At 48.9% G+C, this 27,581-nt stretch overlaps 1 protein-coding gene across 1 annotated transcript; it reads right to left on the bottom strand.

The window, feature by feature from the left end:
- Nucleotides 1-451: 451 nt before the first annotated feature.
- On the bottom strand, nucleotides 452-23,958 carry NOX5 (NADPH oxidase 5). The gene is given in 19 exon segments (XM_088025180.1): nucleotides 452-583; nucleotides 1,589-1,633; nucleotides 1,635-1,892; nucleotides 2,009-2,729; nucleotides 5,140-5,207; nucleotides 7,499-7,648; nucleotides 9,437-9,579; nucleotides 11,794-11,953; nucleotides 13,509-13,714; nucleotides 14,527-14,549; nucleotides 14,635-14,758; nucleotides 14,914-15,064; nucleotides 16,348-16,382; nucleotides 16,385-16,568; nucleotides 16,570-16,588; nucleotides 17,504-17,547; nucleotides 17,549-17,709; nucleotides 21,874-22,021; nucleotides 23,839-23,958. Coding segments are annotated over 19 exon segments (2,892 nt in total).
- Between the last annotated feature and the right edge of the window lie 3,623 nt (nucleotides 23,959-27,581).

Below are 27,581 nucleotides of genomic sequence, written 5' to 3'. Positions count from 1 at the left end.
ATATAGCAAAACGCTGACAGAGGAATCCAGCAAGTGGGTAACCCTGTCCACTGTACAATTCTTTCAGCTGTCTGTAGGTTTGAAAATTTTCATAATAAAATGTTGGGATAAAATCCCAAATGATGTGATGATTAGGCAGGTGTGGGACCACCGCTGTGGGGGAAGGCTCCCTCAGGGGACTTTTGGAGGGGCAGTGGCCTGGGGAGCCGCCTCCACACCCCCTTCCGGAGCCGCGGGCCTCTGGCCTGGTCAGTTTCTCAGCAATCCCAGAATGCACAGCAGCACCACGCAGGCCACCGCCCTTTCCCCTGGGTCCTTTGAAGGAAGTCCATCTGCTCTGGGTGTGGAGCAGGACTAGGTGGGTCCTCTGAGGCTGGCCTCTGTGGGGCATGGGAGAAATGTGATCGAGTTGGCTGGCAGTGTGGGTTGGGCAGAACTGGGAGAGACGAGGCTAAAAGTTCTCTTGGAAGAATTTGAAGCCAAACTGCTCGCAGTGGCCCTTGAGCACCTTGGCCAGGACTGGGGAGCCACAGAAGAAGACCTGCACCTTGCCCTTCTTCTCAGCAGCCACTTTCTGGAGCATCTGGAGCCCACACGGGGTCGGAGAGAGCAGAGGGAGGGGAGTGAGCCTGTGGACCCGCTCAGGGACACACCCAGCTAGAGCTGAAAACATAACGGGTCGGCAGCGATGTCCCTCTGTCCCCATGAGGAACTCCAAGGCACAGGTGCTTAGCTTCAGAGCAAAGGGTCCAACATGCAGCCATTCTTTTGGGGGGCCATTGGCTCAACCCCTAACCTGACCCAGACGCCAGGAAGGGGCTGGACCAGAAGGCCCAGGCCCTCCACTCCTGGAGCACGTCTGCGGGGAGACTGCAGTGTTGGGGGACAGGGATAGGGCCCTGTGGGCACGCTGAACCCCAACTGTCTGGACATCCTGCTAGTCCTCCAGCAGGCACGTGCCTCCACTGAAATGTCTCTTTCCTAAAGTCTGACTGTTCCCCCAGCGAAGACCCTTTCCCACCCCAAATTCTGCTTACGGAGGCCATTGTGGAAAGCCCTCCTTGGTGCCTAAGCACCAGTGGTGTCCTGTTCCCTCACTATCTGGGCATGATTATCGCCCACAGATTGAAAAGCAGTACCTTCTGGCACCTCACTCAAATTGCACTCCGATTGGTAAGTACTCAGGGGGAAAAATAATTTAAAAACCAATCTGAGAAATAAAATAGAAAGACCGCAAACTTTTGTGCCTTTGGGCCTCAGTCTTTCCATTTGTACCAGGAAGGACAGGACCTGCTGCCTCCCCAAGACCCCGTCTACTCAGGCCTTCTGACCCCGGTTCATAGGGAGTCAGGGCTGGGGGGAGGCCTAGGAGGTCAAATTGGCTAAATTCTTCTCTGAACAGTTGGGGAAACCGAGCCCAAAGTTGGAACAAGGGGAGCCAGTCATGGCACCAGTGACCCCGGTTGGACCCTGGATGCTGGCCTCGTGCCCAGTTGCTAGCTGCTTGGCCCTAACCTGCCCAGCCACTGCCTTAGGCTCTCAGCCCCACTGGTCCCTGCAGGCGGCCGGGGCTCTCGCTAGCCTTTACCTTGCTCCAGTCAGGCCGCCCAGGCTGGGTGCATGTCTGGAGGCCCTGTGATGGAGTCCTTCGTCTCCTTCTCAGCCAGGAGGTCAAGGGCCATCTGCAGGCTACTGACCTTCATGTCATGCTTGCCCAGTGCAGAGGTCATGTACATATGCAGCTCCATGAAGGGGCCTGGGTGGTGGGAGGCAAAGGTGGCATGGAGGGGCTCACGCCCACGATAGGCACAGGGCATGATGTCAGCCCCTTGCCCCCAGGGCTCGGAGAGAGACCACGGGTGCTCAGAACTCACACCTTTGGCCCACCAGTGCTTTAGAAAGGAAAGCCGGCGCACTGATGGGGCGGAGTGGGCTCTGCGCCAGGCGCACACAGCGACTATATCCACTGTCTGGCCTGCACTATTGCTACTACAGGTATTGCTACTACCACTGTTACTACTATTGCTACTACTGCTACTACTACTATTGCTACTACCACTATTACTACTACTGCTACTATGACTATTGCTACTACCACTATTACTACTGCTACTACTACTGCTGCTACTACAGCTACTACTACTATTGCTACTACTGCTATACTACCATTACTACTTCTACTGCTACTGCAGCTACTGCTACTACTACTATTGCTACTACAGGTATTGCTACTACCACTGTTACTACTATTGCTACTACTGCTACTACTACTATTGCTACTACCACTATTACTACTACTGCTACTATGACTATTGCTACTACCACTATTACTACTGCTACTACTACTGCTGCTACTACAGCTACTACTACTATTGCTACTACTGCTACTACTACTATTGCTACTACCACTATTACTACTACTGCTACTATGACTATTGCTACTACCACTATTACTACTGCTACTACTACTGCTGCTACTACAGCTACTACTACTATTGCTACTACCACTATTACTACTACTGCTACTATGACTATTGCTACTACCACTATTACTACTGCTACTACTACTGCTGCTACTACAGCTACTACTACTATTGCTACTACCGCTACTACTACTATTGCTACTACCACTATTACTACTACTGCTACTATGACTATTGCTACTACCACTATTACTACTGCTACTACTACTGCTGCTACTACAGCTACTACTACTATTGCTACTACTGCTATACTACCATTACTACTTCTACTGCTACTGCAGCTACTGCTACTACTACTATTGCTACTACAGGTATTGCTACTACCACTGTTACTACTATTGCTACTACTGCTACTACTACTATTGCTACTACCACTATTACTACTACTGCTACTATGACTATTGCTACTACCACTATTACTACTGCTACTACTACTGCTGCTACTACAGCTACTACTACTATTGCTACTACTGCTACTACTATTGCTACTACCACTATTACTACTACTGCTACTATGACTATTGCTACTACCACTATTACTACTGCTACTACTACTGCTGCTACTACAGCTACTACTACTATTGCTACTACTGCTATACTACCATTACTACTTCTACTGCTACTACAGCTACTGCTACTACTACTATTGCTACTACAGGTATTGCTACTACTGCTACTACTACTACGATTGCTACTATAGCTACTACTACAACTACTATTGCTGCTACTACCACTGCTACTACTATTGCCACTATTACAGGTACTACTGCTGCTGCTTACTTTCCTGAGCAGTTATTAAGCTCCAATCACTGCTCTAGGTGCTGCACAGATGAGTTCATTGAATCCTCATGACAACCCTATGAGGTGGGTACTGTTACATCGCTATTTTTCACATAAGGAAATCGAAGCAAAGCAGTTCAATAATGTCCCCAAGTTTTGAGAGCTATTATGGTATAGAATAAAGATTCAAACTCAAACAGAATGTTTGAAGCTTAAGCTGTAGAAATTAAAAGCGGGAAGCCATACATTCTTGAACTCAAACCTTGGTAAATAATTAAAGTTGAAACCAGAAGTCACGGGTTTCTGTTGCAGTTAATGAAAAACCCTGGAAGAAATTTGAGGTAATAAAGTTGTTGACTCAAGTGGCCTTGAGAAGGCAAAGCACCAGGTTTGTTGTTATCCTTTGTTTACACAGATTAGGAAGAAGCAAATAGCAAATATTTATATACCAGCGACCAGGAAATTTAAATGAAATCTAAACTTCCCCCCTAGCTTGTCATCATAAAATTGTGTTTCTAATAAATTAATATACATAAAAGCATTGAGAACGAAGTTGAAGCTCTATAAACATTTGCTATAATTGTTATTTACAAGAAAGGGTGAGGAGCTTTATTGCAACATTCTAAAGTTTACCAATTCTGTGTCAAACACTGTTGACTTGTGCTTTAGGGCTTTGAACGTTTGTTATAATAAACTACATCTGTTTGAATGTTTCTTATAAAAAACTGCATTTGAGGGGCGCCTGGGTGGCTCAGTCGTTAAGCGTCTGCCTTCGGCTCAGGTCATGATCCCAGGGTCCTGGGATCGAGCCCCGCATCGGGCTCCCTGCTCGGCGGGGAGCCTTCTCCTCCCCCTCCCACTCCCCCTGCTTGTGTTCCATCTCTCACTGTCTCTCTCTCTGTGTCAAATAAATAAATAAAATCTTAAGAAAAAAACCCACGTTTGATTACTTGAACTTATAAACTATTTATCATAGGAATTTTAATTCACTTATGGCAGCCTTAGGATAATTAAAACAGCCAAAGAAGATCTGGTTCCATTGAATTCAACCAGTATAAAACCTCCCCACCAATTCTCCAAAGTTATTCCTCCTCATATTATTATTCCATAAGTAAAACAAAACAATTATTCTAACAGATTAACTTTAAAACACAGGATAAAAACCTCAGTATTCCATAAAGATGTCTTGTGAAGACTCCGATGAACCCAGAGAAACACGCTATCGCATAGACTAAGCCTTGGCTTAGCACAAAATGTAGGCAGCAACCTTTAGGGGTGGGCAGGGGGAGACCATGGGGCTGGAGGAGGACATTCACAACATTCATATAAAAGAAGGGACCAAACAGGAAAATAATTCGTACATGCTAAGTTGTTTAACCTGTACCTTAGACCATTCTGTACCCTTGTCGACTGCCACCTCATCTGGAAAAATACTGAGCATTCACCCCACAATAAATACCTATGCTTCCTCACCTGTTCATCTCTACTAGCAGATTATGTACATTAAAAATTTATGTCGGAGGGGCGCCTGGGTGGCTCAGTCAGTTGAGTGTCCAACTCTTGGTTTCGGCTCATGTCGTGATCTCAGGGTCGTGAGATCGAGCCCTGTGTCGGGCTCCATGCTCAGCGGGGCGTCTGCTTGAGAGTCTCTCCCTGTGCCCCTTCCCCTGCTTGCACGCTTTCTCTCCCTCTCAAAAAATAAATAAATCTTAAAAAAAACGATCTCGGAGGAAAAAGAGTCATATTTACTTTCTCACCTTAAACAACTAGAAAAATGGACAAAATATATGAAACAATGGTTTCAGACTCACGTGATCAAGCAGCACAGGACTGTAGTCACTGAGAGAGGGAAACAGATGAAGTGAGCCCAGCTCACTGCCTGATGCTGGTCTCACTGCGTTGAGAAGACACAAGGCAGTCAGTCACAAAACTGAGGGAAGGGAACTGCAAGCAAAAAGAGCAAGTGGAAGAAGAAGAGAAAGAGGAAGGGAGGAAGGGAGGCAGGGAGGGAGAAAGGGAGCTCCCTAGCTCCAAAAATCTGCATCAAGTTTCTGCAAAGTCTTTGGCTGAGTGTGAACCAATACATAGAGGAAAGAAAATTACCAGAACACACTAGGCTAAACAGTACTGGGAGCTTGAACAGAGCTGGGAAGAGTTTGTGCTTCCATCAACAAGAGTGGAGAGAACTTGTAATGTTCAGGGCGGTGGGTAGCGCCTGCAGAGGTGTCGCCCCACATAACACCTACTCTGCACTCACCCTGACGAAAGTTAAAAGCAAGTCTTGAAAGGATCCCAATTCCCCTAAGTAACACAACTGCGCACCGGAACAAGGTACAGTACTGGGTAAAGAAATACCACAAAATCCAGAACACACAACATGCAGTTCACAATGCATGACATCCAATAAAATCATCAGGCGTGCAGAGAAGTAGGAGAATATGTTCCATAACTAGGAGAAAATTAGTCACTGGAAGCAGATCAAGAAATGAGAGAGATGATGGACGTAGACAAACATATCACAACACATACTAAAAGTGTGGTTGAGAGAATGTAAAAATAAGAGCGAGCAGATAGGATGTGAAGACATAGAAGAGACCCAAATGGAACCTCTAGAGAAGAAAAATACACCACCACAAATGAAAAATGGATAGGATTAACAGCTATTCTAGGTCTTTTGGTTTTCCAAAAGAATCAGCTTCAGTATCTATTTTTATTTATTTTTTAAAAAGATTTATTTATTTATTTGAGAGAGCGAGGGAGAGAACATGAGTGGAGGGAGGGGCAGGGAGAGAATCTCAAGCAGACTCCCCACTGAGCATGGAGCCTGATGCAGGACTTGGTGTCACAACCCTGAGATCATGACCTGAGCAGAAATCAAGAGTTGGGTGCTTAACTGTGCCACCTAGGTGCCCCTCTCAGTATCTATTTTTAAAAACCTGCTGGGATTTTGATTAGGGAATGATATATTAGGTGCTGCAATAGAAAAGATCAGTGAACGTGAAAACATATAGTTAAAAACTCAAAAATGAAGCAGAGATGGGGGGCAAAGTCTCAGTGACCTGTGGGATATCAGACAGTCTAACTGTGTAATTGAAGTGACAGGAAAGAGAGACAGAATAAAAATATGTAGAGAAAAAAATGACTGAAATTTACTCAAATTTGATGAAAACTATAAAAACAAATTTGATGAAAACTAGTCCACACATCCCAGAAATTCAACGAATTACAAATACAAGAAACATAAAGAAAACCATTTCTCAGAGATGTTTTGTAGTTTTTAGTGTACAGACTTGCTCATATTTTGCTGAATTTATCCTTAAGTATTTCATGTTTTTAAATTTTTTATTTAAAGTTTTTCATTTATTTATTTGAGAGAGCGAGGGAGAGAACATGAGTGGAGGGAGGGGCAGGGAGAGAATCTCAAGCAGACTCCCCACTGAGCATGGAGCCCCATGCAGGACTTGGTCTCACAACCCTGAGATCATGACCTGAGCAGAAATCAATTAACTGTTGCTAGTAAATAGGAATAAAACTGATTGTGACCTAATATCCTATACCTTGTGGAACTCACTATGAGATTGATTGAAATGAAGAGCTAAAACTGCAAAACTTCTAGGAGAAAATACTCATGACCTTGGGTGAGGCAAAGATTTTAGACAGGACACAAAAGGATGAAGAATGAAAGAAAAAATCTGATAAATGGGACATAACTGAAATTTCAAAATGTTGTCCTTAAAAGACAGTTTAAGAAAATGAAAAGACAAACCACAGACTGGGAGAATGTATTTGTCAAATGTGCAGCTGACAGTGGATCTGTTTTCAGAATACACAAGGAACTCTTACAACTTAATAAAAAAAGGCAAACATCTAGATTTAAGGAGTAGACAAAATATTTGAACAGACGCTTTACAAATGCACAAACAGCAAATAGGAACATGAAAATATGCTCAGCATCATTAGTTGTTAGGGAAATGCAAATTAAGAGCACACTGAGATACTGCTACATATCCACTAGAATGGCTAAAACGTAAGACACTGCCAATATCAAATGTTGGCAAAGGCTCTGCAGAGCAACTGGAACGCTCGTCCATTATTGATGGAAACACAGAAATTGAGAAACCAGTTTGGCATCTCCTTATAAAGTTAAACTTAACACTGTGGACATAGACAAACATATCACAACAAATACTAAAAGTGTGGTTGAGAGAATGTAAAAATAAAAGAGAGCTCCCCACCGCACCGGAGCCCCTTCCTTTGTCCTGCTGCTTACCAGGCCTTAGGTCCCCCTGCTGTGGAGTTCCCTTGGGCCCGCAGGAGGTCAGCTCCATGGTGACGTCCCTGCCGAAGGCCACTGCTCCCTGTACTGAGGTTCCCAAATGGATAGGCTGGCACGGCAAACTGTTTAGTTTCAAAGTGGAAATTGCTTTGTTATTTAAATCATGCAATCAATATGTGTTAGTTTGTAAAGATTCCCATGTTACAGGGCTTGAAAGAATAAAGTGAAAAAAGTACCCTGAATAAAGTGGAATAGCTTCTCTAAACATTTTTCGATGTCCTTCCAGACTTTTACTTACACACACAGACACACACACACACTTACATAAATGAAACATACCGCTTTTTAACCTGCCTTTTCCACTTAGTACATCTGGACTAGCTTTTCATGCTAACACATATACATTACATAATCATTTTGAGGGACTTACTATTCCATGATAAGCGTAATTTATTTAGCTACACCCCTGTTGTTGGGTATTTCGAGTATTCCCATTTTCTCATTATTGTTAACAACAACCACCATATATAAAATAGCACCTTTCCTGTCTCTATCCCTCTACCCTGACTTATTTTCCTTCATAGCATTTATTTTCACTTGACACATTATGCATGTATTTTGTTTGTTTATTGTCTATCTCTCCCTCCAGAAGTTAAGCAGAGACTGCGTCAATTTTGCTGATAGATCTCCAGCATCTAGAACCGTCCTTGGAAAACCGTAGGTGCTGTGCTCAATAAATTGCTAAATGAATGAATGAACAAGGAGATTAACGCACTTCCTGTGCAACTATCCAATTAACTTCTTAGGACAAAGCCCTAAAAATGGAAATGCTGGGCCAGTGGGTCCACATATTTAGGATGCTGACGCATGTGGCCAGACTGCCTTCCAGAAAGATTGTGCCAACTTATTCTTTGGCGGTGGTGCCTAAGGTCCCAAAGAAACACAGCCTTTAGTGTATCTACCCACTGATTCCTGGGGTGCAGGACTCGGCTGGTTTGGAGAGCCAGCTTCCTCCGTCCCCTGAGTAAGAGCAGAGAACGCCCTGCTTGTTTCTACCTACCCCTTCATTTTCCAAAGCTTTGCATCTTTCTAGGGGGATGCCTGCCTCTGGTCTGGCCTGGCAGGATTCTGCCTGGTTTTCTCCCGTGGACTTTAAATTCCACAAGGGCGTGGCAGGGCAGAGCCAGGCCCAGGACGTCTTTTCCTTTGACCCTGGGCAGGTTTCCCCCATGTTAACATGTCTCCCAGCTGAGTGGTACAGTCTACTAGCTTTGTGTCCAGGCACTTTCAGCCTCCTTTGTCTATTCTTACTGTGATCTCGCTGTATTCCTCCCAAATCTCCCAGAGCCTGTATTCATTCCAGACACTGGCAACTTGTCAGCTTTGTGGGTTTCATCAGGGCTCAGAAGATAACAATGCTACCACCGAAGCTGCTGACGGGGATGATGAAGGGTCCACGGGACCCTGCTGACCGGTCAGCTCAGTAGTTTACCTGCATTCATTCCATTGTTGGTCCTTAAAAGAATCGTGTGAGAAAGGGAGGCCAAGGATGGGAACCACCTCCAGGTGGCTGATGAATAAGCTAAAGCTCAGTGAGGCTAAAGGATGTACAAAGTTAGAATGTGCTGGAGCGGAGACATGGAGGTGGGTTTTTCTGATCTCAATTTCCTCGCTCTTTCCATTGTCCCTCAGCTTCTAAAGGAGGACATGCGACTGGGGAGGACCTGGCATGGTCAGGCTCTTGGATCACATAGTTCACAGCTGCCTCACCCCCTGTGCAGCCATCTAGCCAGTGTATACAGCCATTGTTCAACGATGGATGCTCACCAGCTGCCAGCACAGGGTCCCTGTTGGGTCTGTCTCCACGGTGGACCCTTCCTCCCCCGAAGCCACCTACCTGGGCCTTCCTCTGGCTCTTCCTCATCCTCAACCTTCTTGACAGCTGTTTGCAGCCACCGTCCATGGGGCATGATGTCTCGAAGGACTCATACAGCCTGTCTGTCCACTGGCCTTCGGACTGGACGTGTAGCCAGATGGTGTCTGAGCAAGAGACAGGGCATGGGCACAGGGGTTCAGCACGGGTTCCTCCAGTGGGGAGCAGGCCTGTCTCACCTGACGGACTGGAGCTGGGCATTAACTGCTCAAGTCCCAGACTAAATGTCCTTCCTCAGGCCCAAACCAGAGTCACAGCCCTGGGACTGGGAAATCTGATCTCTCCAGTGTGAGATCCATGAAGTCAACTTAAGCCTACAAAGTAAGGGTTCAGTCTCCTCTGCCAAGACAGGGGTCAGAGTGGCTCTGAGCACCCTAGGAGCTCCCTGGGGGTGCAGGCCCTGCCTCCTCCATGACGCCAGGGTCTCACCATGGCAAGGACCACTCCCTCTCACATTCAACCAGGTGCTTGTCAATGGCTCTGCCCACTGTAGGTGTTCAGTCTGTGGTGGGACCAATGGCTTTTGTTGTGCCCAGTGCCTAGGACCTAACAGGTGCTTACTCAGGTTCTCTGTGGAGTGGATGACTGGTAGAAGGTGGTTTGGGGTGGCTTCTCTGCTGAAGGGTACCGACCAGAGAGAATCCACAACATTAGAGCAAGGAGACTCAGGGCCCAGCAGACAGGCAGATTCCAAGCTGAGACCCTGAAGAAACCCCTTGGAGAAGGGGTCCAATTGACGGCACCTCCCTATAGTGCACACAGTCATTATAATCATACTAGTATCAGTATACTGGAACACAATGCAGCCACAGAGGCAAGTTCTTGTTTTAAAAGAACAGACATGCAAAAGCCTTCAGGACATACTGTGCACGGAGAAAAAATGGGCTGCAAAACAGCATGAACAGTACGATCCCGTGTATGCAAAATTCTCTCTATACCTATAGAACCACGAAGAAATATTAATACAGGGGCACCTGGGTGGCTCGGTCGGTTCAGCGTCTGCCTTCGGTTCAGGTCATGATCCCAGGGTCCTGGGATCGAGCCGCGCATCGGGCTCCCTGCTCAGCAGGGAGTCTGCTTCTCCCTCTCCTTCTGCCTGCCACTCCCCCTGCTTGTGTGCGCGTGTACGCTCTCTCTCTCTGACAAATAAATAAATAAAATCTTTAAAAATATATTAAGACAGATCACCAAAAGACTGACAATGGCTTTCTTTGGATGGAATTATTTGAGGGATCTTAATTTTCTTCTGTACATATCTCTATACCGTCTGAATTTTCTGAGAACAGATGTCTTCTTGAGAAACAGAACAGGGAAGAAAAATAGGAAGAAAACAACATTGCTCCTCCTGCCACCACCCCCACCTCTGCCCCGCCGTACATCCGAGCCACCACTCAGGTGACTCCAGGGCAGGAGGTGAGCAGCCTCACGTGGGGAGCCCTTGCCTTGGGCCTGCACCCTGAACTGTGGGAGCTGGGGTTCCCTGGGAGGCATCCCGAGTGGAACTAAAGCTTTTAGTAGGGATGAATCAGAGAAAACAAAAAGCAGGACCCTTCGCCCCTCATGAAGTTGAGCAAGGGTCTTGCTGTCATAGGTCATGCAAGGAATTCCTGCCAGAAGTACCACTTAAGGTGGAAAGGCCGATCTCTGGCCTAGGAAGAGGGCAGAGGTCCAGGAGCTGGCTCCAACAACAGCCCAGGACCAGAAGGCAGGCACACATGGGGCTGGGGGCCAGAGGTCCCCTGGGCGGGGGGCGGGTCAGCTGAGCAGTTCTGTGGGTGCTGGGGAGCCAGAGAGAAATGGGAGTGGTCCAGGGATGGGGAAGAAGGATTCGAGGGATTCTGCTGCCTCGGGGCTCCACAGGGATCCTGCTCACAGGGACGGGGGAAGATGCCCGGCCCTCATGGGATCCTCACGGCAGCTGGTCCAGCCCAGACCTCCCCAGTCAGGAAGTGTTCAGGCATCTGCTTCCTGGTTTCGGAGGGAGCTTTTGGAGGGCAACTTTGGGTCTCTAGTCTTTTTTTTTTTTAAGATTTTATTTATTTATTTGAGAGAGAGAGAGAGAATGAGAGATAGAGAGCACGAGAGGGAAGAGGGTCAGAGGGAGAAGCAGACTCCCCGCCGAGCAGGGAGCCCGATGTCGGACTCGATCCCGGGACTCCAGGTTCACGACCTGAGCCAAAGGCAGTCGCTTAACCAACTGAGCCACCCAGGCACCCGGGTCTCTGGTCTTGTTCACTCCCGTGTTCCTGGTTCCCAGCCTGTGCCCGACACCCGGCAGAACCCCGTAAGTACGTGCCGAGCGCAGGGAGGGGTGGGCGTACCTTTCTGCTCCAGAGCGCTGCTGATAGTGAAGGGATGCCACTTGTAGAGCGCGATGCTGGGGACGTTCAGGTACAAGTAGTCGCCTGGTCTGTAGTGGAAGAGAGGGGGCCTCTCGATGAGGAGGTGGGTGACCCGGGGAGAGAAGAAGGTCAGGGTCATCTGTGCAGGCTCAAAGCTGCCAGGGGGCCCCCTGGGCAAGAGGGCAGAGGCCGGGCCATCCTCCTCGACCACCACCCTGGTGGGCCCTGGATGTGAGACCCTCCCGTGCCTGTGAGTGGGGCTCCCCCTGCACCCCTTTGCCAGGTGGGGGGTGGGAGGAAGGGAGAACTGAGATGCGTCTGAAGTGAGGCTCATGGCTTGATCCCACATCTTAGGATGTAAACACTGCTTTTCATGGCCCCTTCTCTGTAAAGCCCCCTGACTGCTCTAGCCCCTTGTATGGAACTTCTGTAGCATTTGGCTGGGATTCCAACCACGCACGGGCATCTCCCCTGGGAGAACGACATTTCCCCCGCCCCGGACCACAGCTTCACTCCACTGAGCACTCACTGGGTGCCAGAGCTGTGTGAAGTGCGGAAAATGTCATCTCTGTCCTCACAGCCATATTCTCTGAGACGGATGCCATTCATTCTCTACTTTAATGAACAGCTAAGGCTCAGGATGGCTAAGGAGCTTGCTCAAGGCCACCGGCGAGGTAACCATGGGATGTGAATCTCATCATGGCCGTCTGAGGCCAGAGCCTCAATATAAAGCACATCACTCTCCATGTCCTCACACTCAACTGCCCAGAGGTGAGCCCACCTGGAACTGCCTTCCCTTTCCCCACAGATGGCCCAGTCACTCAGACACCTGGGAGATGTCCTAGGCTCCCTCCTCTCTCCCACCCCCAAATGCAGCAGGTTACCTCTTGAGTCTGTCTGGGATATGCTGCCCCACCCCCACCCCACAGCCCCTGTTGAAGGTGAAGGCCGTCAGGAGCTCTCATCTGCGCATGTGCAACAGCCTCGTAAATAGTCCTCACCAAGCCATCTTCCAGAGCGACTGTAGAAATCTAGCTGGAACACAGACCCGCCTAATACCACTGTCCCCTTCCCCCCCCTGCTCAGGGGTTCCCCGTTGCCTGCAGGGCAAGGAGCCTTTGGGCCCACCAGGCCCCGCCCACCCCTTCTCCCTGCCATCTTGGCTCCAGCTGTGCCAAATTACCCACAGTCCCCAGGTACAATATACCCTCCCAAACTCGGTGCCTTTGCTGGTGCTGTTCCTGTTCCAGCAGTACCCTTCCTTGTCTTGTTTATCCAACAAACTCCCGCTCGTCTCTCAGAACCTGATGTGGCACCTCCTTCCTCCTTCGGGAGCCTTCTCTGAGCTCTCAAGGATAGTTTTGTACCTCCTGACATTCTGCTCGCACCCGCACCGCCCTACCCTGTAATGCAGGGGCCGAGCACGACAGTGCCTGAGCCATCGCTGTGTCTCTGCTACGTAGCACAGGGCTTGGCAGTTTGCAGGTTCTCAATATATGCTTCGTGAGCTGGTCTGTAGTGGTGTCCTGCCTACCTGTCATTCCTCTGCCTCAAGTGTCACTCCTGAAGGCCAGACCGGATCCTGGACTTTGCTCGTCCCCTCCACCATGCAGGGGCTACGCTAGTCCCCATTTCCTCGCGGGTCTAACGGGTATCTAGCTGCTGCGCCCTCCACCTTCAACTTCCCTTCGCACCTTGGAGGGGAGGAGATTGACTTCCACAATGCACAGGGCTGCCATGCGGGACACTGCTAGCCCGATGATCTTCTCCAAGAAGAATAAGACGCCAGGGACCAGCAGCCACTTCCAGAAGTTGGGCCCGTGCAGAATGAGCAGAATCCACATGGGGAGGTAGGTCAAATGGGTCCAGTAGAACACCTGTGAGGGTGGAGAGGGAGGGGCTGGTAAGCTTCCAGGGCTCAAGACCTGGGGGCAGAACAGGGCCAGAGCTCAGGGCCATCCTCAAAGCCAGGGCAGCACCCAGAGCCTTGGTCATACACACCCTCTCCTGGGGACTGGGCTGGGTAGGAGGCTGGGGACGGAATTTTGGGGTTTCTTTATTCTGGGGGTTTGGCCCAGGGATCACGTAAGGGTTCCTGGTACTGGCAGCAAACATCTGAAACATCTGCCTAGGGATATTCTGGCCAGAGTGGAGTGCCCCCAAAGGGCTTATGAGCATCAGTGTCCCCATCACATTGACCCTTTCTCAGGGGAAAGAAAAGATGGTAATTTCCTGGGCATGGAGAAGAAAGAGCATGAATACTGGCTCTGCCCCTAGCCACAGGAGCGTGGGCTGGGAAATTACTTGTCTGAGCATCAGACTCCTCATTGGTCAAATGAGGATGCGGAGTCCCACATCAAAGGATTGCTGCTGGGGCTCTGTTTACGTCCATCTGATGTGACCAGATCAGCCCCCAGAGCTCCAAACCAAATCTGGGACCTCCTGCATCTTGAGGACACTACACAGAGGGGAGTGAAAATGGAACTAACATGTTGGGAGCATCTGTGTGCCAGATGAATAGGTAGGGGCTTCACATATGTTATCTCACTTAATTCCTAAAATAACTTCATAGGTAGAGAACCACAGGTCCACTTTATAATCTAATCCAATTTGGGCAGGGGGCAGGCCAGCAAAAAGGCAGAATCTTCCAGAGCAAAACATTTTCCACTTGGCAGACATAACACTACGACCCAACAGCAGACCCCAAATCACATGCACATGATATGCAGACCAGCCTGGGCACCTCCTGGGCTCTGGAGGAAATGAGAGGCGAGCCCAGCCTGGGAGAGCAAAGGGGCAAGGGGCCGCCCCTCCGGACACAGGAGCTGGAGCAGACAAGCACCGGTCGGGGAGGCCGAGCCATGGACCCAGCTGATGCCAGGCCTGGTGGTGAGCAGCAGTTCCCAGAACAGGAAGGCGCTGGCCTCGGACTGAGCCTGGAGCGCTGGAGACCAGCACAAGACAAGCTCTTCCCTCTCCACTGTTCCTTCAGAGGCCCCACCCCTCCCCGTCAGATACCCACACGGGTAGAGACTTCCATCCAGACTGCTGGCTGATACAGGACACCCCTTCCCCACCCACTGGGCCTGCAGGACACACAGCTCACAATGTGGGCCACAGTGTACACAAGGGAGAGCACAACCACCACGTAGCCCATGAGCTGGTGGAACTGGATGTTCCAGTCCAGCAGCAGGATCTGAGCCAGCCAGGTGGCCTGTGGCCACGTCAGGCAGCACCTGAACATCAGCACCTGGCTGGACACAGCAGCAGCAGAGAGCCCCCACCTGGTTCTCTCTTTCTCGGCCCATTCTCCTTTCCCCAGCAGCTGTCTCCCCGCCTCCCTCTGAGCGGGCTGTGCCCCCCCCCCCAAGGGGCCCCTTCACCATCTCCCCTGCCCCCAAGCCTTCGCTGCTCCCCTAGGTCCACAGCTGAGATGTGCAAAGCAGGGTCTCCGGAATTGGGGCAGGAAGAGAAAATGTTACAGAATGACTGCTGGTATTACTTTTGCCTAAACACATGAGAAGCACAGAGCTTTTGCTAACATTTAATATCCGTGTCGACACGGTGCCCTCATTTAGTCTGTATGTCAGACAGGCACGTGTTATGTCTAGTTCTCAAGGTGTCCTGGAGGAAGACCGGGTTTTCCAAAGGGGCTTTGGAGGAGGGCTCCCTCCTTGCTCATTTGCTTTCAGTATATGTGTGCCCAGATACATAGACTTGCAGATGACATTTGTCTGGTTTTAACCAAGTTAAACTACCTCTCACAGAAAAGACAAGATTTCCTGTGAAGAAAGTGCTGACTGAAAACAGTGTTAATAAAGCAAGTGACCAAGCAAATGAGTTATGGGTCTCCGACTCTTGGTATGTAGCCAGTTCTGAGGATAAAAATAAAACCCACATAAGAGGCTGACATTATCAAGAAGAGTATCTGAACTAAAGATGTACATCCCTGACTGTTCAGGATGACTCTTGCCTTATAGGGTGCTATAATGATAATAGGGCATGTATATCATTATAAGTAAATGAGCACATATTGGGTCATTGGAAGGGTTTTTCATTTTCTGTTTCTGTTTTGTTTTAATTGTAGCAGCGCACAATCAAACACGCTTGGAGACCTCACTCCCTGGCCCGGAGCATCTGTTCTGACTCATCAGCCTGGCATTCAAGGGCTTCTACTGTGTTCTCTGTCTGCTGGGAGTCCCGCACGGGAGCCACGCCACCTGCCCTGGGGCCACCACAGGTTGTTGTGAACAGCAAATGGAAAGGGCTTAGCACGGTGACTGTACATAGTTAAGTGCGCAAAATTGCCGGCTGTGTTTTACAGGCTGTGTGACTACGGACAAGTCACTGCCCCTCTCTGGGCCTCAGTGTCCACCGAGTATTGATCGATACAGCTGACGTCTGAGGTACCCTTCTGCCCTGGCACTCCGGGAGTCCACGTGTGGGTCCCTTCGGCTATGAGGAACCTGCGTCAGCATCCCGCCACCCCCCCACCCCCGCCCACTTCCCAGCATCATGCCCGCGGAGTCCTACCGCGATGAAGCTACAGTCGACGTTGAGGCACTGGCACAGCCTTTGGCCACCATGACGCAGGGGCCGGGGGCCCGGTGCGCACTGGCCACCAGCGCGAAGAGCAACACGTGGAGGCCCGCGTCGGCGGCCAGACAGAGCAGGTGGCTGCGGTGGTTGGACCAATAGGCAGAGGTCAGAGGGCGGGCACGGTGCCGGCGCGGTTGGGCGGCGGGGGGCAGGGGGCATCAGCCTGTGGGTAGCGCTGCGAGAGAGGGGCTCTGTTCAGAGGCACGGGCCAGGTGGGCTGCCGAGGGGGCAATCCGCTTGGGGTGTGGCGGGCAGCACCCGAGTGGGAACCTAGAGACCCCACGCCCACCGTAACCCACCAACTTTCAGGAGCCTCGGGGCAAGCGGCCGGCTTCCCTTTCTAGAAGGAAACAGAGAGGTCAAGCAACTTGCTCAGAGTCATACAGCTAGGCAAGGCCAAGATGGAACTCCCATCTGTCTGATGACATAATCACGGCTGTTTCTATTACTTCCCTTACTTACCAACTGTAGGGGGGGAGGGAAAGGCAATCGAAAAGGATGGAAAAACCTGAGATGTGTTGTGGTAAATAACCCACAAGTAAGCTAATACACAAAAAGAATAAACTACAAAAGCGGGCCTTTTCAGAGCTTGGAATCAGACAAACTTGGGTGTGTCGTTACACCCCATCTATTTTATTTTCCTCCATAGCTCTGTTCAATTTAGCACTTCTCTAGTTTATGCATTTGTTTATCGGCATAAATTACTTATAAATTAACAGTGCCTCCTGCTCGACCAAGTTGAATAAATGTCTGCCTCTGCTAATTATTTGTGTGATCCTAGGTAAGTTACTTGGGGTGAGGTAACTAATTTCCTTTTGCGCGTTGCTATAAAATGCACTGGTATATTTGTAAAAATGCCCAGCCCACTGTAGGTGCTTAGCACTGTGAAGTTGATTCTGAAAAGACACTGTAAAGCGGAGACATGACCATAGCTCCCTGCAGAACAGACCTTTGTCCCCTATGAGAAAGCGGGCGAGGCCGGGGGCGGGGCGGGGCGGGGTTGAGGGATCCTCGGAGCTTACCCGCCACTCTGCGCACCTGGAATCTAACCTCTACACGGTTGGTGCCCACGCCAGAGACAGGGCCGCACCTGATGGTCAGGTTCTCCATGACCCCGGGGAAGCGCTGTAGCTCGGTTCCGAAGGGGGTCGAAGGTGCTGGCGCGGTTGCAGTCCTTGTTGGCCGACTCCAAGAGCTCCAGTAGCTGGTCCAGCTTCTCGTCCGGCCGCGAGATGGCGCTCTCGCACACGCACGACTGCTGCACGGTGCGCAGCTCATCCACGATGGAGCCGCTGCCTGTCCCAAGTGGGGATGAAGCCGAGTGGGGGCCTTCCCCGGACCCCACTCTCTACCTGCAGATTCCGCCGTGCCCAACCATTTCATGGAGTGGTGAACTTTCCCTATTCGCCCACCTCCAGTTTTCTGCCAACCACGTCCCTTTCGGGGTATAGACCAGGCAATCAAAGTACATAATATCCCCAGCTCAGAAACCTTCCATGGCTCCCTACTGCCCAGCTCAGTGGAGATAAACTCCTCCCCAAGCATAGAGAATCTTAGCTTTAGTACATGCCTTTCTCCAGAATCTGCAGCCTCGTCTCTTAAGTACTGAGCTTCCAAGACCATCTGCACAGAAGATACACTTGCTTGGGGCCCTGGGTGGCTGTATCAGTTAAGCATCTGACTCGTGATTTTGGCTTAGGTCATGATCTTAGGGTTGTGGGATTGAGCCCCTTGTTGGGCCCACGCTGAGCTTGGAACCTGCTTGAGATTCTCTCCCTCCTTCTCCCTCCCTCTCCCTCTGCCCCTCTCCCCACTGGAGCTCGCTCTCTCTCCAAAAAAAAGGGGGGGGAGTGGGGGAGAAGATACACTTGCTTAATCTGTAAGGAGCTACATGCCCAGAGCCTCAATTATCCAGAGGCAAATTGTACAGGGGCTGGTAGTGAGGGAAAGTTCCCTGTTGTTCTCTAACTTGTAGCAGATCTTGCTTTTCCATGTTGTCCTGGGAGGTCAGAGCTGGGCCCCCAAGTCCAGTCATGTGGTCTTACATGAACATGAGTGACTAAAGGTGTGATGGGTCAAGGAAGCCAGATCTACCCATCAAGATGAGATTTGGGCCATTTTTTCTGTGTATTTTTCCACTCTGCATGAGCAGCAGGGCCCATGATTAATGAGCTCTTGGCCTGATTTGGATGCAGACACACATAAGGTAGCTTCATGTTTCTGCCCCTTACTAACTGTGATGATGGGCTGTAAGTCCTTCGGAGTGGCAAACCTTACTTTGCTCATCTATAAAATGGGGATAATTCCCCCCTTTCAGAACTGGCTCAAGGATAACAATTATAAAGCACTTACTGCAGTATCTGGAAGAAGGTAGCTGCATATAAATGGAAAGCCTTATTGGTATTTTGATCATCATAAAAGCCCAAGCCAAAGTCTGTAATCACATGACAGTGCAGAATCTAAGGTACCACTCTCCAGTCACGCCTCCTGTCCTTCAGCATTCCCAGTCAAGAGCCACCATGCAACAGGTTTCTAACTGCATCGAGAGTCCCTCCCCTGCTGCCTTCACACCCTCTCATCCATCCGGCTTTATTCTCTCCTTGGCTAGTTTCAAATCCAGGGTCCCCCTTCGCTATTATCCTCATACACACATTCCTCTTCCTTGGCCTGCTGTCCTCTATTCCAGTGACCTAAACGTATCCCATCCCTGAGTTAATCTAGCCACCTGTTCTTTCCCTTCCTGTACCAGGGCAGCTGATAGAACATTCTTGAAGAAAAGCTTTCAAGAGAGCAGGAAGCTTTGATCCCCAGCCACAGCAAGGCCTTCAACTTGCCTGGCAACTTTCTCCTGCTTCTCTTGTAAGGTCACTCTCCTACTGCCTGCAAGGACCACTTCTCACCTCCATGTGCATCCACTCCCCGCCTGGCTCTCAGAGAAAACAGAAGCCACTGGAAGGGAATGCCCTCTAGTTCCTCCCATAAAAATACAAATCTCCTTCCACCTGCCCTGTTCTGCCTTCCTCCCCACCACTGCCTGCAAGGAGAAGGTGAGTGTGCTCTTTTTCTTGTCACAAACCAGCCTCTCAGGAGTGAGCAAAGTTTGGTGGTCAGGAAGCAGTCAGTAAGGACTGTCCCATGCAGACTGGGGCGGGGTGGTCTGAGAAAGATGTTCAGGAAGCGGGTGTGGCCAACTGCCTGTGTACTAGGGGAAGGGGGCCAATTTGGGGAGTGGGTTCCGGGAATGAGGTCTGGCTAGATTGAGTCAGGTGGAACTGGGAGCTAACGAAACCCCATAGGACAGAGGGCCCTGCCCAGGAGCAGGCCTGCAGCTAGGCTGAGCTTTTCAGGATGCAAATCCAGCCCAGTGACCTCTCTGCTCAACACTCTTCAGTGGCTCCCCGTGGCTAATTGTACTGAGACCAAACCTTGGCCACCAAGGCCTGTCCAGTCTGGCCTCACCCATCATCCCAGTCTCACTGGGTGCCTCTCTCCAACTGGAGTGCTCCTTCCTCTGATGACTCCAGGCACTCAGCGATGCTTGATGCCCCACAGTTGCCAAAGAAAAGAACAGAAAAGAAAAAAAGTGGTGGGAATGGGGAGACAATGAAATTCTCCATTTTGGTAATGGGGTTTGAATAACCAGTAATAAATAACCGCTAACACTTATAAAGGTGTGGTGGGCACTGTTCTGAGTCTACATAAGCTAACAAATTTAATCCTATCAGCCTCATGAGTGTAGACTGTTATTATAACCATTACTCGCATATGAGAGGTAGAGAAACTGAGGCACAAAGAAGTTAAGTGACTTGCCCCAGGCTCCGTGATTACTAATAAGTGGTGGAGCTGAACTTTGGCAGCCTGACCTCCAGGTCAGAGATCTGAACTCCTAGGCTGTGCTGCACAGGACACAGGGTCACATATGTACAAAGGGTGGGATGGGACATGGTCACGGAAATTGATGCTGTAAACACACTGAGTTACCAATTCATACACACTAGGGTGGCTACTATTGTTTTTTAAAGATTTTATATATTTATTTGAAAGAGAGAGAGAAAACAAGAGAAAGAGCATGACCAGAGGGGGAGGGTCAGAGGAGAAGCAGACTCCCTGCTGAGCAGGGAGCCCAATGTAGGGCTTGATCTCAGGACCCTGGGATCATGACCTGAGCCAAAGGCAGATGTTTAACCGACTCAGTAGGGGGGTACTATTAAAAAAGAGAAACAGAAATAACAAGTCAAATGAGTGATTGGCACAGGATGTGGAGAAACTGGAACCTGTGCGTTGCTGGTGGGAAGGGAAAATGGTATAACCTTGTGGAAGAATACGGCATTCCTTGAATGATTAAAAATAGAACTACCATATGATCCGGTAATTCCACATCTGGGTATTTACCCCAAAGAATGGAAAGCAGGGTTCCAAAGACCCACACTTGTGTTCACAGCAGCATTATCCGCAGTAGTCAGGAGGTGGAAACAACCCAAACGTCCACTGACAGATGGATGGATAAACAAAATGTGGTATCATACAATGAAATATTGTCCAGCCTTAAAAAAAGAACTAAATCCTGTCACGTGATACGACATGGTGAACCTTAAAGACATTATGCTAAGTAAAATAAGCCAGATACAAAAGGGCAAGTATTACATGATTCCACTCATATGAGATACCTAGAGTAGTCAAATTCTTAGAAACAAAAAGGAGAGAGTGGTTGCCAGGAGCTGGGGAGGGCAGAATAGGAGCTGGTGTTGAGAACAGGAGCTAGTGTTGAGTGGGTATAGAGTTTCAGTTTGGAAAGATGAAAAAGTTCTGTGGGTGGATGGTGGTGATGGTTGCCCAACAATGTGAATTCACTTAATGCTGTTACACTGACACTTAAAAAAACAGTTAAAGTGGTAAATTTAATGTTATGTATATTTTGCTACAGTAAAAATGAGGTTAGAAAGCAATATAGTCTTACACGAACAAGTGTTTATATCGTTTAGCAAGAAAAGGCAGTATGTATGGTGTAATCCCATTTAAAAAAAATGTGTGGGGCTGTGTACAGAGAAACAGAGACAGAGAGATCAATTAGAAGGCAGTATAGAAAACTGTTACGGGTGATTTTGGCTTTCTTCTTTAAACCATTCTGTATTGCCTAAAATGTTCTCAGTGGACATATGTTATCATAATAAGGAAAAAGAAATAAAGCAATTTCTTTTTTCAAACTTTCAAAAGAAGTTCAGGCTTCTGGTGATCGAATCAAGGGCATTTGTCTCCTGGGCCAGAGTGGCCCCTTCTCCCACGTCTCCACAGAAGGGAGGCAGTGGTCAGACAGAGAGATGGGGGGCGGGCACGCAGAGGGGGCGAGCCATCAGCCTGGTCTGGAGAAGACAGTCACTGAGGTGGGCGGATCCCTTTGCCCCTCCCACTGAGGCCGGCCCCGCCCGCCCGCCCGTCAGTCCGTCCCTCCGGAGCCCTTACCATCGACGTACACCTGGAAGAGGAATTTGAGTTTATCCATGGGGTTGCCGTGGATGAGCAGGGTCAGCGCCTCCAGCAGCTCCTGGAGGGTGATGGTGCCGCCTCCATCGGGGTCAAACAGGGTGAAGAATGTCTTGGCAAAGAAGGACTGTGGCCAGAAAAGGGCGGGAGATGGGCACAGTGTAGCCTCGGCGCTTGGGCTTTGGAGGCCCGCAGGGTGTGCGCGCATGCGCTGTGGGGTGGGGGGCCTCACGCAGGCCCGCACCGGGTGTGATCGCCCCGCTTGGCCACACCAGGGGGTGGTGTCCCCGGCCCCTCCTGTTGGCCTAGAGCAAGTTTGGACTTCCGTGGAAGAAAGGTTCAGATCCCAGCAGTGAAGCTGGGCTTGTATCCGGGCCTCAGGACCCCTGCTTGCCCCTCACCCTTGGTCATTTGTACAGGCTCTCTGTCCCCTACATGCCCGTCACCCCCATCAGCCTTGCAGTCCAGACCCCTCAACATGCAAATTGCAGGCTCCCCCTGCAGGCTCCTGCCAGGTCCTGTCTCATCCGCCTTGGGATGAACACAAGGGACAAGCGAACCAGGAAGTTCTTAGAGGGTAGATGGCACTTGAGCACCTGGATCGTCCCGGGACTTATTGTTTAGGCTCCTTGCGCTTACACTTCAGGCTGATTCTTAAGCTCCTATTCACTCACTCTATTCATTCATTCATTCACTCATTCATTCATTCATTCATCCATTCATTCAGCAATCATGTCCTGCACAGCCCCGACTTGCCAGGCCTGGTGTTAGGCCCCCAGCACAGAAATTAAGACAGGCGGGGTCAGTGCCCCAGATATGCCGGCCCGGGAGGCTCCCCTCAAGGCAGGGAGAGGGGCCCGCAGGGCTTCATGTCTGACCTAAGAAATCATGAGGAGTTCACAAGCAGGAAGTGGGGACCGAAGTCTGCTGTAGACACTCACCCTTCTTCTGCTCTCCTCTTTCTTTCCTGGATCCCTGGATCCCTTTATCACTCTCTAACATCCGGAGTGGTCTCTATCTTAAGGTATATTACAGCGTCCTGTTAAGAGTGTATTGGGAGGCCTGGGTGGCTCAGTTGGTTAAGCATCTGCCTTCAGCTCAGGTCATCATCACAGGGTCCTGGGATCCAGCCCAAGTCAGACTCCCTGCTCAGCGGGAAGTCAGCTTCTCCCTCCCCCTCCATCCCCCCTGCTCATGCTCTCTCTCTCAAATAAATAAAATCTTCAGAAAAAAAAAAAAGACTAATGTATTGTTAGGCAGAATGTCTTTTTTTCCTTCCCCATGTTTACTATGGAAGGAGGCATGGCATTTAGGGTTCTTAGCAGTATCCCTGCTACCAGCAAGTGAGGGGCCCTCTGATCCAAATAGGGACATGCAAATGCTCATTGGCTCGCCCCTATCAAGGACGCAGGCCACCACCAGATGCCAGCCCATGAAACGTGTGGGGAGAAGTTAACATTTGCAGCCTCACTCCCCCCATGTCTCTGCGGATGTCTCCCCTGTTTGTGGGACATGCAGGCTCCTCCAGGAATGGGCAGAGAACTTACGAAATGAGAGCGGGTTTGGAAATGGGGTGGGAGTTTCATGGATATAAATCATTGAGAAGCTTATTTCTTGGAAGGAGACTTACAGACATCATAGCGTCAACTCTGCCCATGAGGCTAGTGGAAAATATGAGGCCAAAAACATTTCTTGAGATCTGGCAAGCTCCTGATACCCAACTTTACATGTTGTTTTGAAGACCCCAGGAGGCACGGCTACCAGAGAGATGGGAGGGCATCAGGAACAGAGACTGAAACGCTCAGATCCTGCTTAGAGGTGGGGCCGGAAGCCCTGAGGAAGCCCCGGGGGCGATCTTTCCCTCCTTGTGAGGTACTGTGTCCCTGAGAGCCAGATTGCTCCTCTGTTATGAACGCAGGGCCCACTTCCGGAGTGGACACTTGCCTCGTTCACATTCAGGGCTGCTTTGAATTGTTGCAGGTTGATCTCCCAGTCTTTTCCCACAATGCTCTCAAACTGGTGTGTCACCCACTGAATCCACGTGGCATCTTCCTCAGTACTCATGGCACTGGAAGAAAAGGAGACAGGTTTATGGGTTTGGGGTGGCCAAGGGCTCCTGGTGGTTCCAGGATGTGTGCCTTTTTCTAACTAGGGCCTCGGCCTTCCATAGGTTGGATCAGCTTTGCCCATGGGAGAGGAGTCTCCCCAAGACTGCTTCTTCTTTACGTCCCAAAGTACCTGTCTCTTTCTTCCATCTGGCATCAGTCAGCCTGGACTCATGGCTCTTTAGGTTCTGGAATGATAGGGTCCCAGTGAGATGGAGCCCAAATTGTGGACCTGAATTCAGAGAGTGGCACACTCTGGGAATGCTATTAACATGATGACAATATTCCCCACCTCACATTTACACAGCTCTTCACTGTTTTCCAGATACTTCCCACCCACGACTTTGGTCTCTGTCACAACCTGGTGGGTCATGATGTTTTATAGGGAGGAAATAGATTCAGAGAAGATGAGTATTTTAGCGAAATTTATTCAGCCAGTGAGAGAGAGAGTGTGTTCAAATCCAAGGCCAGTGTGTTTTCCATCATGCCCCAGAGCCTCCACCCTCTACTTGAACACTTCTAGAACAAGCCACACCAGGACTCAGACCTCGGGTCTTGATTTTCTGGGCCCAGGGCATATTCTATGATGTTCCAAGGCTATCAGCGAACTGACACCCTCCCAGACGAGCTAACTACATAATGACCTGAACAGAGGTTAGTGATAAATGAGGACACCACTTTCTGTGGCATCAGAACCCAACAAACCAAAAATGAAGCTGTGAGTGAGGATTTATAGGATCTATTACCATAAACTTCTCTCTGAGAGAATGACTTTGCCTGTATCCCATGAGTTCAATAGAACATTAAATGATTTAGCTACAATCAGTCCTCATTATTTGTAGATTCCATATTCACGAATTCACCTGTTTGTTGAAACTTGTTAGTAACCCCCAATCCAATACTTGCAGCATTTTCCCAGACACTGTGGACATGAGCAAAGCAGTGATCAGTTTGAGTTGCCTGATGTACAGGTTCCGAGCTAAGGTTGAATAAGGGGACCCTCTGCCTTCTTGTTTCAGCTCTCATACTGAGAACGAGTGTCCTTTGCATGATCTACTGAGTGCTGCAAGTTTTGAATTTTTGTGCTTTTTGTTGGTTATTTTGCTCTTTATTTTTTTCATTCTTAAAAAAAAGTGGTTGTTTTTTTTTTTTTTGAGTGTGGTTGACACACAATGTTATGCTAGTTTCAGGTATATCTGTAATTAGGCTGTGCTCATTGCAAGTGTAGCTACCATCTATTACCAGGCAACACTGTTACCATATCACTGATTATAGTCCCCACGCTGTACCAGTGATTCTGCTGTTTAAAATGGCCCCAGGAGTGGTGTTGAAATGCCGACTAGTGTTCCTGAGCACGAAAAGGCTGTGACATGCCTTACAGGAAAAATATGTGTATTAGGTAAGCTTTGTTCAGCCGTTGACCATGAGTTCTATGTTAACAAATCAACAATTTATATTTTTAAAGGAGTCTTTAAAAGAATCACACATAAAACAAGATTATATATTGACTGTTTGATAAAAAACACTTTGTGACTAGATGTTGGCAGGAACCTAACCCTGTATTTTCCTGAGGTGCAAAGGCTCAGAATTCCCTAATTCGTTGTTTGAAATGAATTTAGAGGACATAATTGCCATGAATAATGAGAATCAACTGTATTTATACATAAAAATTAAGAATAAACAAGCTAACTTCCACTTAAGAAACCAGGAAAAAAATAATAAAATACACACATCTATCTAGAGATAGACTATTAAATATAAAATCTGAAATTCAGGAACTAGAAAACTAAAAAAGGTCAAAATAATACATTTATTTTTGATAATGGCAATAGTTTCACAGATGTATCCATATTTTAAAAACTCATCAAATTGTTCATTTTAAGTATGCAGTTTATTGTTTATCAATTATGCTCCAATGCAGTGAAAAAAGAAGTTGGGTCTCTGAAAAGTGTACGTAGAAAAGCACAATTAAAGAAAACAAGTGGAAAAAATACAACATTAATATTGAGAAAGGCAATAAAAACAGAGGGGCTACAGACATATGAGCGTCTGGTGCAAATGTTTGGTGAATTCAGGGAAATGGGTTGATTTCAAGAAGATGTAACAATCTTAACGGTCCAAAAATCATTTCAGAAATGAGAAAGGCAGTGAAATGTCAGCCCTAGCTTGTTTTTGTAGCCGAGTCCTATCCAGTCTTCAAAGACTAGGCCCAGTGTCAAACTATCTCCGATGGTTTAAAAAAATAATGGTCAGACTCCCAGTTTATTTGACCAAGCTAGCTTTACCCAATCCCGATGTAGATAGCATGCAAGAAAAGGAAAATTCTAGACAAATGTAACTGGTAGAGATGCAACACTTGAACTAGAATATAACCAAGTTAAATTCTGGAATTTACTTCAAAAAATAATAATCCACATTTATCAGGAAGGACTTCTTCCAGATATACAAGGATAGTTCACTATGAAGAAATCTGTCAACCACCCCCTGCTGTCCAACGGTGCAGAGGTTGGAAGACTAGCAGCCCCCAGGCTGTGATACCTGCCTGTCAGAGACAGGGAGAGCTTGCTAAAATGCCCACTCTGGCTCACCAGTTTTGGGGTGGGACCCAGGAATCTGCACATTTAACGAGCACCCTGGATGTTGGCGACCCATGCCGGCTGGTCCACGCTCTCACCTAGAAGTTAAACAGCCCCACTTACTTTACCTCTTGGGATCCACAGGAAGTCATTCCACAAAGAAGAGAGAACTCTGGGAAGTAGGCTGCGTGCAAGTGCTAACCCAGGGAAGGTGGGGATGGGGTATCTGGTGTGCACTTCCCTCTTCTAGGAAATGTTAGTGTTTCGGGCCTGCAGAAGGAGAAGAAATTCTGGGAAGCTGGTGAAGAAGAGGCTGGAACAGCTGGCAGGAAGAAGGGAGGGTGGGATGGGTGGGAAAGAGAAGGTAGCACCAAAGGAGAGAGAACTCCTCAATGAGGAGCTAGGAATCTTCAGATTTCAGAGCTCTGGGGAAACAATGTGCTCAGCAGAGGCCAGAATTTTCCTCAGGAGACCAGGAGTTTAGGTCCAGGCTTGCTTGGCCCTAACTGATCACTGGCCCCACTGCACTCTGGTTTGCTCATCTGCAACACGTTACAAACATCCCTCCAACAGGGGCTGCTATGAGGATCACATGAGATGCTATTTGGGAATGTGCAACTGACAAGCTCTGTACAAATGCTAGATATTGTCATTACTCTGACTAGGCCAATTCCTGATTTTACAGATGTGAAAACGGGCCCAGAGACGTCAGGTGACTTGCCCAAGGTTGCACAGCTTGCTAGTAACCGTGCAAGAGGGGAGCTCAGGTCTCCTGACTTCTGTCCCAGGCAGACAGTCATCCTTTGTAGCTCCCTCACCAAAGGCAAAGAACTCTTGCCTTTCCCTTGTCGCTGGCATGGAAAGCTAGAGAAATGAGCCACTCACCCTCTGGAGCTTTCAGGGTCTGGCTGGGCTGGGTCTTCTGGCCTGCTCATCCTTTCTCCTGTTTTCTAGACCACAGGTCCCAGAGAGGCTGTGGTCTGTACAGCAGCGTGCGTCGTGAAGC

This window comes from Eumetopias jubatus, unplaced genomic scaffold (assembly GCF_037043125.1).
Source record: "Eumetopias jubatus isolate StellerSeaLion01/CBP00866 unplaced genomic scaffold, mEumJub1_p1.0 scaffold_7, whole genome shotgun sequence".
Classification (NCBI taxonomy): Eukaryota; Metazoa; Chordata; class Mammalia; order Carnivora; family Otariidae; genus Eumetopias; species Eumetopias jubatus.
The sequence above is the reverse complement of the archived record's forward strand: the minus strand, read 5'-3'. Positions and strand labels throughout refer to the sequence as shown.